Consider the following 12,499-nt stretch of genomic DNA (forward strand, 5'->3'; position numbering starts at 1 on the left):
ATCACGGCTGACTTTGCAGATCTAGCCGTGATAGGCTACGTGAATCGTCACGTAGCCTATCAGGGGGCGTTTTTTTTTTACTTTCGCGTTCGCGGCCGGGCGAGGCGAGGCGCCTCCTCCCCGGCCTGAATTTCAGCCGGGCGAGGCGGGAAGCCTCCCCCCCGGCCTGAATTTCGGCCGGGCAAGGCAGGAAGCCTCCCCCCCGGCCTGAACTTCGCGGGGGGAGCAGCGAAGTGCCTCCCCCCCACCGCGAATGGCCTTCGACAACAGGTAGGTGACTTTCGTACACCCCTAGTTAGTGCTTTGCCAAAATCTGCCCTCCAATTTCCAGAAAGTTTTCTTCCCCATGAAAGGGGCTTCCATTGTTCTGCCTCATTCTCAGGACAGTCTATAATTTAGGTTGAATTTCTTGTGGTGATGTGCTCAAGCTTACCTATCTAGGGATGTACGAAACACCTACCTGGCTCCACGCCGGGCAATCGACAGTGGGGGGGAGGCGCTCCGTCCCTTCCACCCGGAATCCTCGACGGGGGGGAGGCGATCTGGTCCTCCCCCCCGGAATCCTGCCCAGCTGGCTCCACCCTGCTCCGTGGCCAAGCCGCGGAGCTGCCAGCCAGCTCTGGCCGCCCGCAGCCAGACATCCGGCCACTGGGCAGCCCTGCAGGGATGCAAATGGCAGCTGTTGTGGCCGCTGCCATTTGCGTCCCTGTATTTAACCGTGATAGGCTACGTAAATACTTACGTAGCCTATCACAGCTAATGCAGGGATGCCATTTGCATCCCTGCGGAGGCCGTGATGGGCTATGTAAATATTTACGTAGCCTATCACGGCAGGGGGGGGAAAACCCAGCGTACGCAAATGGAGGTAGCCGCCGCCATTTGCGTACGCTGGGTTTTTTTTCCTCCTGCCGTGATAGGCTACGTAAATACTTACATAGCCTATCATGGCCTCCGCAGGGACGCAAATGGCGTCCCTTCGTTAGCCGTGATAGGCTACGTAAGTATTTACGTAGCCTATCACAGCTATGAAGAGGAAGCGAATGGCGGCCGCAGGACGGCCACCATTCGCAAAGCAGCGCAGACGGGAGCAGGTAAGTGCTCTGTTTCGCACGCCTTTTGTGGGTTGGGGGTGGCGGGGACTTTGTCCCACGCACCTTTCATGGGTTGGGGGGGCGGGGGCTTCGTTCCGCAACGGATCTTGGGAGGCCGAATGCACTGGCATTCGGCCTCACCGAGATCCGTCGTGGAATTCTCTGACATCCCTATACCTATCCCAACTAGTCTCTCAGGCTGCCTGCACTTCCTGATCTGAAAAACCCCTAAGGAAGGAATTAGCTCATGATGCCTTCCGTTGGGCTTCGCTTGAAGTGTAGGGAGCTGAGGTGGGTCACTCCTCAGCCACCTCCTAAGTAAGGTAAGCCCAAGAAGCCCAAACCCAACCCTTGAGAATTTCTCTGAAATTTCTTCTCCTTTGAATTTCTTTTTGAAAGCAATTTCACTTCTATCAAATTGAATGAGAACGTTTGGGAAAAAAATGTGGGAGAAATTTTCGGCACAGCACTAAGAATAGCTATGTTAGCACCAGACGGGATAAAAGATAGTGAAGATGGAATGACCTGAGATAAATGGGTGTTCTGTTATAGCAGTGATGGTTAACTTGTGGTCCTCAGTAAAATCTCATGTAGCCCTTGACCCAATTTCATAAATGCTCTGCAACGTATCAATTGAGATCTCTAGTGAAAATGATCCATCCCTCTTCTGGCAGCTTGCTGGGCAGGGAGGAAGAGGAACAAGGCGGGGGGGGGGGATGACAGAAAGAAAAAGAAGAGGTAGCCCCACCAACTTTTGGCTCTGGCCTTGCCCACTTTTGGCTTCAGCCCTGCCCACTGCCAGAATGCTGCCCCCCACAGATTACCCCCGAAAGAATGCCACTCTTGACAGAAAAAAGGTCCCCCACTCTTGCCTTACAGAGAGAGGCATTTTTGTTAGGAAGACAGATATTACATCATCCAGATTCTGTTTCATCAGACTGTGATCTCATATACAGGGATAATCCCCTTACCTTGCATCCAGCTGCTAAAGCATAACCTCCCCCCACCAGAACGACAATCTCCCATGGCATTGTTTTCTCAAAGTCCTTCCAGGTGATGATTGGCTCCCCTGAGCTGACACCTGTAGAATTCACAACATCTCCTGTGATAAAGGAAAATACATCTAGAAAGATAAACTTGCCATTTTTCTAGATTCCTTTGCAAAGCCTGTTCTTCAGATTCAGGTTTGTGTGAACCACACTGTCAAGTAATTTTCACAAAGAAACATGAAGAGTTCCTAAACAGGAGCAAAATTACCAAAGACAGACACCCTGCCTGACGCATATCAGTCTACTCTACACTGTTTTAAAGTCTAAAAACATGTATTAAAATTGGAGTTTGAGAGCTTTTCTAGAAAAGGCTTTTTAACCTGCTACTTTTGCTTCCAGATTCTTTGCAGGATTAAGATTGGATCTCTCCACAAAGTCTCCATCCCCCGCTTTTTCTTTCCTGCCTTTCTGCACTTTTCACTACATAACCTCCAGGTGGTGCTGTGGTATAGTGGAACACAGAGGAATAGCACAACTACACTAGTGGAGAATTGTGTTTTGTTTTGCATTTCTAAAGAGACCCCCCCACACACAAAAATGAAAAAGAGGTTGGAAAACATTGGGAAACTGGAGGATGACAACGTTGTCTAAAACTACCATGAGTGAGGAACAGTGAGCCCACAAGAAAGCCTCATCAAGAAAAGCCCATAATGAAAGCTGCATAAATGGAGGATATGCTGAAAAAGAAGGGCTAGTCTGACTCATGCTAGTCATCTGATTGTGTGAACTCTCCCACAGATATTTGAGAAGTATTGGAGACCAATAGGAACTAATACAGCTATGTCAAGGTAGTACTACACTTGTGAGTCCCTCATACCTTTCCCCTTCTTTCCAAAGCATGGTTTCTTTGCTGGAATCAAGAAGAGGAGAAACCCAAGGAAGACAGAAACAGTGGCATCCGTCCGGTAGCCTTTCCTAGAGAACCAACATTGAATCGTTTTATGGCAGGCAGGGGAGCAATAAGCAAAAAGATGTATGTCCAGGTACTCTGTTGAATGTTCTCATGTTTCATGTTACTATTCTAGGATTCTATGATCCCCCAAACACCATATCATGCATTTTTATCCCACATGTTGCAGCAGCCTTCCACAACCTTGTGCTCTACAGATGTTTTGGACTTCAGCTCTCATCAGCCCTAGCTAGCATGGCCAAAGGTCAGGATTCCTGGGTGTTGTCTTCTAAAACATCTGGAGGACACCAGGTTGGGGAAGGCTGTGTTTTAGGAATACCACTACTTCTACTACTATTGCTACTAAACATTCATACACTGCTTTCACATGTTCAAAGCACTTTATATACATTATCTGCTCCTAATCCTTACAATTCAATCCCACCCTGGGATCTTACTGGAGGGAAGTATTAAAATATGAATAATAAATAACTTAGTATCCCCTATATTGCAGATACCATGACTGAGGCTCAGAGAGAGTGGCTTGCCTAAGGCCACCTTGCTCATGCTTCAAACTGATGCCCTCATCACTTCACACTCTCTGAGTAGGCATTTGGGGAGCCCCCTCGGCTGCAGTGCCCTGGACTTTGCCCCCAAACTCAGCCCTAACTAAACCACTGGCTGGACAGCCATCTCTTTGGGGATGCTCTAACTCTGGCCTGGGTTTCCTGCCTCAAGCAGGAGGTTGGGCTACCTGGCTGACAAGGCCCCCCTCCAACTCTATGATTCTATGAGCCAATGTTTCTGAGTGGGAACTTACTTTTCAAAGAAAGATGACCAGCCCGGTACAAATCCAGGTTCCCTTGTAAACCAGAGCAAAGTCATCAAGATGAAAAAGAATGCTGTCACCATCTCAGGATAGCTAGGGAGAAAATTTAAAGAAGGAATCATTTAATACTAGAGATCTACAACCAAAGATTTTTCTGATTAGTTTTATTTAAAATAGAAAAGTCATAAGAACATAAGAAGAGCCATGCTAGCTCAGACCAAGGGTCCATCTAGTCGAGCTTTCTGTTCGCAGAGTGGCCAACCAGCTGCCCACAGGAAACCCACAAGTGGTGTACATAGGCACATTTCCCCCGATACTGGACGTAGCATATAGCCATCAGGACTAGTAACCATTGAATGCCTTCGCCTCCATGAATTTGTCTAACCCCCTCTTAAAGCCATCCAAATTGGTGGCCTCATAGTTTAACCATGCCCTGTGTAAAGAAGTCCTTCCTTTTATCTGTCCTGAATCTCCCACCAATGAGCTTCATGGGATGACCCCATTGGGTTCTAGTGTTACGAGAGAGGGAGAAAAATGTCTCCCTATCCACTTTCTCCACACCATGCTTAATTTTGTACACCTCTATCACGTCTCCCCTTACCCTCCTTTTTTCCAGGCTAAACAATCCCAGCTATTGTAACCTTCCCTCATAGGGGAGATGCTCCAGCCCCATGATCATTTTAGTTGCCTTTTTCTTTTAGTTGCCCTTTAGTTGTCAGTTCCTCTGTGGTCTTTTTGCCCTTTGCTGCTCTTTGGATCCTTGGTCCACTGTCATGCATGAGAAGCAAAACCTATAAGCTTCTTTTACCTAATATTTCCCAGTTTCTCATATTCTTCTTGGATTCTCTTCTCAGACATCTCTTCCCGTTTGGTCTTCTTCTTCTTGCTTATTGAGCATGTCTCTTTAAAACTGAGAATAATATCAGATGTAGAAATAGAATGTAATTAGATTATGGAACTGAACCTTGATTTGCATCAAATATTCTCTATGTTCACCATTCACCTTGAAATCCACATTCTGGAGGCAGCTGAGCTAATTATAGAAAAAAAAAATACTAACCTTGCCAAATGTTCGTATTTCATAAATGTTCAACATTTATGAAAATGAACAGAAAAAGATACCTCTCTGTGGATTCCACTGAAATCAGTGGCTTTCCTTCAACCTACAAAGTATAATCTACTGGAAACTTCTCCCACTGAAATGAGTGGGATTTGCACAATGGAATGTGATAAACTTGGGATTTTAGTTTTCCTTTACCGAAAACCCTTCTATAAGAACATAAGAAGAGCTTTCCTGGATCAGACCCAAGACTATCTAGTTTAGGAATGGATGAATGCGTCAGTTTTGGGTTCTCTTAGGGTGCAATCCTATGCATGTTTAGACAGAAAACAGTCGTACAACTCCCAGAATTCCCCAGCACGTAAAGCTGGCAGAGGAATTCTGGGAGTTGTAGGACTTTTTTTCTGTCTAAATATGCACAAGATTGCGCCCTTAGTTTCACATTTACCAATCTTAAATTCAGTTCATCTCAACGTTTGAGATTTTCTCCAGTCTTAGGGTCAGTTTGTCCAGAACTTGGAGATTTTTAAAAATTCACATGAAAATTCATAAGCATTGTTGTGCATATTTCTCTTAATATATGCATTTTGGTATGAGCCGGACATCCTAGAGAGTGAAGTCAAGTGGGCCTTAGGAAGCATTACTAACAACAAAGCTAGTGGAGATGACAGTATTCCAGCTGAGCTATTTAAAAAATCCTAAAAGATGATGCTGTTAAAGTGCAGCATTCAATATGCCAACAAATTTGGAACACTCAACAATGGCCGCAAGACTGGAAAAGGTCAGTTTACATTCCAATTCCAAAGAAGGGCAACGCCAAAGAGTGTTCAAACTACCGCACAATTGCGCTCATTTCACATGCCAGCAAGGTGATGCTCAAAATCCTACAAGCTAGGCTTCAGCAGTATGCGAACCGAGAACTACCGGAAGTACAAGGTGGGTTTCGAAGAGACAGAGGAACTAGAGATCAAATCGCCAACATTCGCTGCATCATGGATAAAGCAAGAGAATTCCAGAAAAACGTCTATTTCTGCTTCATTGACTATGCTAAAGCCTTTGATTGTGTGGATCACAACAAACTGTGGCAAATTCTTAAAGTGATGGGAGTACCAGACCACCTTACCTGTCTCCTGAGAAACCTGTACGAGGGTCAAGAAGCAACAGTAAGAACCAGACATGGAACAACCGAGTGGTTCAAAATTGGGAAAGGAGTACGACAAGGCTGCATATTGTCACCCTGCTTATTTAACTTATATGCAGAGTACATCATGAGAAATGCCGGGTTGAATGAATCAGAGGTCGGAATTAAGATTGCCAGGAGAATTATCAACAACCTCCGATATGCAGACGATACCACCCTAATGGCAGAAAGCGAAGAGGATCTCAAGAGCCTCTTGTTGAGGGTGAAAGAGGAGAGTGCAAAAGCTGGTTTGAAACTCAACATTAAAAAAACTAAGATCATGGCATCTGGCCCCATCACTTCCTGGCAAATAGAAGGGGAAGAAATGGAAGCAGTGACAGATTTTACTTTCTTGGGCTCCAAGATCACCGCAGACGGTGACTGTAGCCATGAAATTAAAAGACTCTTGCTCCTTGGGAGGAAAGCTATGGCAAACCTAGACAGCATAGTAAGAAGCAGAGACATCACCTTGCCGACAAAGGTCCGTCTAATCAAAGCTATGATTTTCCCAGTAGTAATGTATGGCTGTGAGAGCTGGACCATAAGGAAGGCTGAGCGCCGAAGAATTGATGCTTTCGAACTGTGGTGCTGGAGAAGACTCTTACGAGTCCCCTGGACTGCAAGGAGGTCAAATCAGTCCATCCTAAAGGAAATCAACCCTGAGTGCTCATTGGAAGGACAGATACTGAAGCTGAAGCTCAAATATTTTGGCCACCTAATGCGAAGAGAAAACTCTCTGGAAAAGACCCTGATGCTGGGAAAGACTGAAGGCAAAAGGAGAAGGGGACGGCAGAGGATGAGATGGCTAGATAGCATCACTGATGCAATGAATATGAACTTGAGCACGCTCCGGGAGAGAGCGCAGGACAGGAAGGCCTGGCGTGCTATGGTCCATGGGGTCACGAAGAGTCGGACACGACTGAACGACTGAACAACAACAATGGATGGTTGCCTAATATATATATTTTCACCAGCACGTTTCCTAATATGATGAATTTTTAAACATTATTTCCCCTAATATGTGCACATTTTGACTGGAGAACACCACTGTAAAATCCAGATAAGTGCGAATTTCCAGGGATAGTTGAATTCCTGTTCACATAGTGGTTCAAAAGCACAACTTTAGGTAAGTTCACAATAAAACTGAATGAATTTCTCCTGCATCCCTAATCTAGTTCATCCTCCTCCTTCCCTCAGTGGCCAAACAGATGCCCACAAGCATGACATGAGCGTAATAGACTTCTCCTGCTATTGTTCCCCATTTGCCTCTGATCATGTTGCCTCTGATCATGGAGGAAGTAAAATGGCAATCCAATCAAACTATGGCACCATCAGAGGTTTAAGCTGTTATTAATTGTATTTTGTTGTTGTGATTTTATTGTATACTTTAAAAAAAATTGTTGTGAGCTACCTTTGGGGTCTTGTTGTCGAAAGGCAGGATAATGTTTGAGTAAAGAAATAAACATCTCCCAATAATCTGCAAGTGAACAAGCAGATGTGTCTCAAATTATACTTGAGGGCTGAGGCCAAGGTACATTCTTTGGAGTTAAGCCACCATCTTGAAAGAATGTACAAATGAACTGTGCATAACTCAAGTCTCCGCACCACTCTAACTGGAGGGTAAAAGTCTCTCAAACAACCTCTTTGCTTTCCATGTCAGTGAGTAAATGCTATGCTTCTATTTAAGAAAGGTAATAACAAGTACATTATATGGTCGAGCAGGTTTGAATCTCCTCTCTCTATATATGCAGATCAGGAGCATGTCTTGAGATCAAAGAGATCATCTCTGCAGTATCACAAGACTCGACTTCCTAATTTAACTGAAGCAGTTCCAGGTTTTCCTTCACCTTCCTTTTTTGTCTTTCTCTGGTGTTGTGTTCTATAGGTCAGTCATGTGTTATGCCAGAGTGGTGTAGAGCTTAGAGTCCAAATCCCTTCTCAGACACAACACTTGCTGGATGACCTTGTGCCAGTCACTGTCCCATAGTCTGATCTACCTCACAGGGTTGTTAGGAGGATAAAACAAGGAGAGGAAGAACCATGCATGCCACCACGAGCTCCTTGGAGGAAGGGTATCCAGGTGCCAGAGGCTTAATCCACCAGGTGGAGTGTCCCAACCTTTTTCTCCCAGACTTTCTATCCTCCCACCTCTTTCTGTCCCGTATTTATTTTCTCCTGCCTCCTCCTCCCTTTCTTGTCCACATCTTCTGTCTTGGTTTGCCCTTTTCCCACAGATTCTACAGGCATATTTGACCCACTGCCAGGGTTAAACAAAATGCCCTTTGGCTTCTTTGTATATCGCCTGTTCTTGGACTTTTGCAGTGCCAAGTTTCCAGTGAAATATGTTCTTGAATGAAATGCACTAAACAGAAGTCAGAGATTAATGAGCCTCAGAATCTGCTAATGTTTCATAATAGGTTTAATTCTCTTACAGATTAAAAAAAGAAAACTTATTAGGGTAAATTATTGGAACTGCAACATGGAATGTGAATGCTGTTTGTGAAAGAATTTAGAACATGTTAGGACTTGTTGTAGGATTATACATTATTTCTGATCTATTATAACCCATTTTTATTAGGAAAGAGAAAAGCCCAGGAGACTCAATGAAGTAGTTCCATGTTCTATGCCAGATAAGACCAGTGGCAACTAGAGGTCATTGGCATCGTCCAGCTATTCATGTACTAGCATGAAAACTATGTCTTTATTTAAAATAGTTCTCTCAATGTGCCTTCTAAAACAGAAGATTGCCATTAAAAAAACCTCACTAAAATAATTGATCCAAAATACGCTATTAAATACAATTAAAATATAACTCTTTGTAGGGCAAAAAAAGCCCATAATGATACACAAAGTTGCGCATGCTATATGTATGCAATAGAATGTAACCATAGCTAAGATCAAGATTCAAAACAAAATAAAATAGAAGAAGGAACATTGATATCAGTAGTCAGCTTTTGTATATAAAAAAAGTCTTCATCTGTCAGCAACAGGAGAACTAGGGAACTGTGAGGTGGAACTCCCTTGGCAAATAATTTGGGACTGGCATTACAAGTCTCAGCATCAGCAGTGGCAAACTGATGCATAATAGCTATTTGTATCAATTTCCCACTGCGGATGATGGGGCATAGCCCCAGGCCCAGGCCCAGCCCCAGCCCCAGCAGGAATCTGCACTCTGCTGCAGATCTGTTCTCCACCTCCACTCACTGCCTTTCTGCTGCCACAGGTAAGTCACTGGGCCCTTTTGGGGGTGGAGGGAAGGAGGTGGAAGAGGCAGCAGAGATAGCTGCTGGAGACTGAAGTGGAGCAGACCGTGCTCACGAGCTGTGAGCAAGAACCTGCTCAACTTGAACCACAAGCAGTCAAACAGGAGAACTTGTGACAAAACTACTCAGGAGGGAATATCGAATAAGTTCTCACCTTCCAACTGGGAAAGCTGGGAGAGAATGTTTGGAATAAGGCATTCCTTAAGTTACCCAGGGCCCCAGCTGTTAAGTTTGATATTTGAAAGTCATCGGTATGATACAAGCTGGAATCACAGTTTGTTCGTACATGAAGATGTGGAGAATGAAACTCATTTCCTCAAGCCGTATTGGGAGCTTTCTGCTCTTAGAGACCACCATGTATGGTGTTCCTCCTCTTTTCTTATGGTGAATTTAGTGAAATGGATATTTCAGAAAATTTTGAAAATGTTTCCTGTGCAAATTAGATTAGTTTGCATATGGCAATTTGCATCAGAACATTTTAAATTTGCACTGGAAAATTTTCAGATGCCCTAATGCAGGTGTGGGCAGAAGATAGATCTCCAGATATTTTCAACTTCAGTCTCCAGAAGCAAATGTTTTCCAAAAATGTTCACAAATTCCCAAACTTGTGCTTGCATTCACAAAATGTGCACTTTTTAAAATGCTTTTTTTAAAACATGCACACATTAAGAAATGCACAATTTTACAAACATGGTTTTAAGAATGCACAATCAACATTTTCATGCTTTGAGGGAAAGTGTGCACTTCTGAAAAATGTGCACTTTTCCTGTTCAAAATGCATACTTTTCCTGTTCAAACCCCCACCCCCACCCCATTAACAAACAAGAACTGGAATAAGTAGAACTAGCTGAGCTTTGAAGTGAAGTTTGGAGAATTTCAGTGAGCTAGAGCATCCCCGGTTCTTCCATCCCTAGACTTACTTGCAACCCAGGAAAAGCCAATGCATCCAGAACCAGGTCAGCACCAACATGATGAGAGAGATGGGTAAGCTGAATAAGAACCAGGTCCCAAAATTCACCACATCAGCATTGGGGTAATGGCTGTGAAGACATTTTTTAAAATATGCATTTCACAATCCCTTCATTTAATGCTTTCTAAAGTATCAATAATGAAAATGTTCAGAGATTACATGAAGGAAGTATATATAAAATAAATTAACAAAAGAGAAATTCCTCAAACATGTGCATTCTTTCTCTGCAAATGGAAGGGAAGGGCAAAAGTCCCTAGAGGGGGGAAACATACAAACCTGTCTTATTATACAGAATCAGACCATATGTGAAATGGTCCTCAGGATAACTGCAGTGGTAACAACCTTTGACTCTTTGGTTGTGTGGACAATGTACATTAAGGAGAGGATATGGCTTCTGCACTATTTTGTAGAAGTCATATTAGAGTTCTTGAAAAAAGAAGATTCAGAGTATTGTCTTTAAATTATCTTCTCCCTCTCCGGCATTTCATCTCTCTCTCTCTCTCTCTCTCTCTCTCTCTCTCTCTCTCACATCCTTAAAAGTAAATTTGCATGAAAATATTCATAAAATCAGATCATTTTTCTTTTGAAGCAGTTTAGGCACGCCTTTGGCTTCATTAATTTCCCATCTATTGTTAACATAATTTGCTACATTAAAAAGCATAATGATGTTGCACTTGAAAGATTATTACTTTGCAGGGGGAACAAATCACTAGAACAGATGGAGCCATCCAAGAAACAAAAGGGTCCCTCCCCCACCCATTCTGGAGCCTGTAGTGATAAAAAAAAAGGAGGGAAGAGCGTAAGTCGAAATGAAAAAGAAAAGCTGCTCTGTCTAGTATACTGTTAAGAGCTGTGACAGAAAGTCAGCCAGTTCAATTACCACTTTGTAAAGGGACTCTCGAGTGGCCTTAAGCAGGCCACTAATTCTCATCCTCAAATTCCCATCAATATCATGAGCTCAGTCCTGGCTTCTCTTCAGGGCTGCAGCCTGCAGTAAGGATTATTACCATAAGTTTTGCGAAATACATTGAGCACTTAGGTGGAAATGAATAGAATTTAGTTCTGTGCAAACATGGCTAGACTCGGGTTGTCACCAAGGGTGTGTGGGGAAGCTTATATAAATATTTAAATATGCATAAAAAAATTGAGAGGGAATTATAATAACTCTCCATGTAGAGACTTTCCTAGGAGTTAGTTCCCGTGGTGTGATCCATCTGTGATGTAGCTAAGGGACAGCACCACAATTTGTACTATGGAGGGTGTACCCAGAATGCATACTTCCCAGGTTCAGGCTGAAGCAGTGGAGGCTGGTGGCTCCAAAATCAGTGGGGCGTTGAATCTGGTCCGGGTTTCAGTCAGAAGCAGTCAGAACTCTAAAGGAGCTATCCAAGGTGCTGAACCCAGCCACTGATCTGGGGTCTTCTGTGAAGTTGCTCCACTTTCTAGAATGACCTTCCTGATGTAAATCTCACCTAGATCTACCCTTTTCTTCTGAGGTGCATTCTATTGGGTGGTGGTGGACCACGGTTTTGAGAGGTCACTGTAGATGGATCACTTACTTGTTGAAATACTCTAGGAAGATGAGGTTAGTGGAGGTGCCTATGATGGTTGTGAGTCCCCCAATGGTTGCTGCATAGGAGATGCTCAATGAGAGGCACTTGCAGACCATATGATCATGCTTAGATGGGTACCGGTGTTTACTACCAAGGTCCAAATTTTGAGGCTGAGTTGGCAGAACAAGGATCTGAGCCTGTAAAGGAACCATACCATGTAGGTTGAACTAATCTCTGCACAGATGAGTACATAACTCTTGGAGAAAGAAACTGTCCATTGCTAATTTGCCCATGTTAGTTCTTTTAAATATTGGTTCTTAAATTTCCCATTACTCAGTACTAATCATAGATGTTAAAGACCTACAGCCCAGTGCACTATCACACACAATCCTCCCCCCCAAATAGTACTTTGAGGATACTTTAAAGCAGCCTTCCCCAACCTGGTGCCCTTCACATGTGTTAGACTACAACCCCCATGATGGTGGGATGATGGGAACTGTAGTCAAACATATCTAGAGGGCACCAGGTTGGGGAAGTCAGCTTTAAAAATACTACCGAAGACAGTAATTTTGAATTAATTATTCCACTAGAAATTTATCTACAGCATCACCACCT

At 43.7% G+C, this 12,499-nt stretch overlaps 1 protein-coding gene across 4 annotated transcripts in view; it reads right to left on the bottom strand.

Annotated features, from left to right (window-relative positions):
* Nucleotides 1-12,499, bottom strand: part of SLC13A4 (solute carrier family 13 member 4) — a 60,492-nt gene that overhangs the window by 8,826 nt on the left and 39,167 nt on the right. For 2 of the 4 annotated variants that reach the window (XM_084809464.1, XM_084809466.1), the window contains 6 exons: nucleotides 11,891-12,081; nucleotides 10,282-10,401; nucleotides 4,667-4,768; nucleotides 3,850-3,951; nucleotides 2,958-3,055; nucleotides 2,063-2,172 (listed from right to left, as the gene is read on the bottom strand). In XM_084809464.1, the coding sequence (XP_084665590.1) occupies nucleotides 2,063-2,172; nucleotides 2,958-3,055; nucleotides 3,850-3,951; nucleotides 4,667-4,768; nucleotides 10,282-10,401; nucleotides 11,891-12,081 (723 nt within the window). Of the gene's footprint in view, nucleotides 1-2,062; nucleotides 2,194-2,957; nucleotides 3,056-3,849; nucleotides 3,952-4,666; nucleotides 4,769-10,281; nucleotides 10,402-11,890; nucleotides 12,082-12,499 lie in introns of all 4 variants that reach the window. The other 2 variants (XM_084809463.1, XM_084809465.1) reach the window with 1 other exon arrangement.

The sequence above is a fragment of the Heloderma suspectum genome, chromosome 7, assembly GCF_057233095.1.
Source record: "Heloderma suspectum isolate Gila_16-S chromosome 7, 16-S_ref, whole genome shotgun sequence".
NCBI classification, from domain to species: Eukaryota; Metazoa; Chordata; class Lepidosauria; order Squamata; family Helodermatidae; genus Heloderma; species Heloderma suspectum.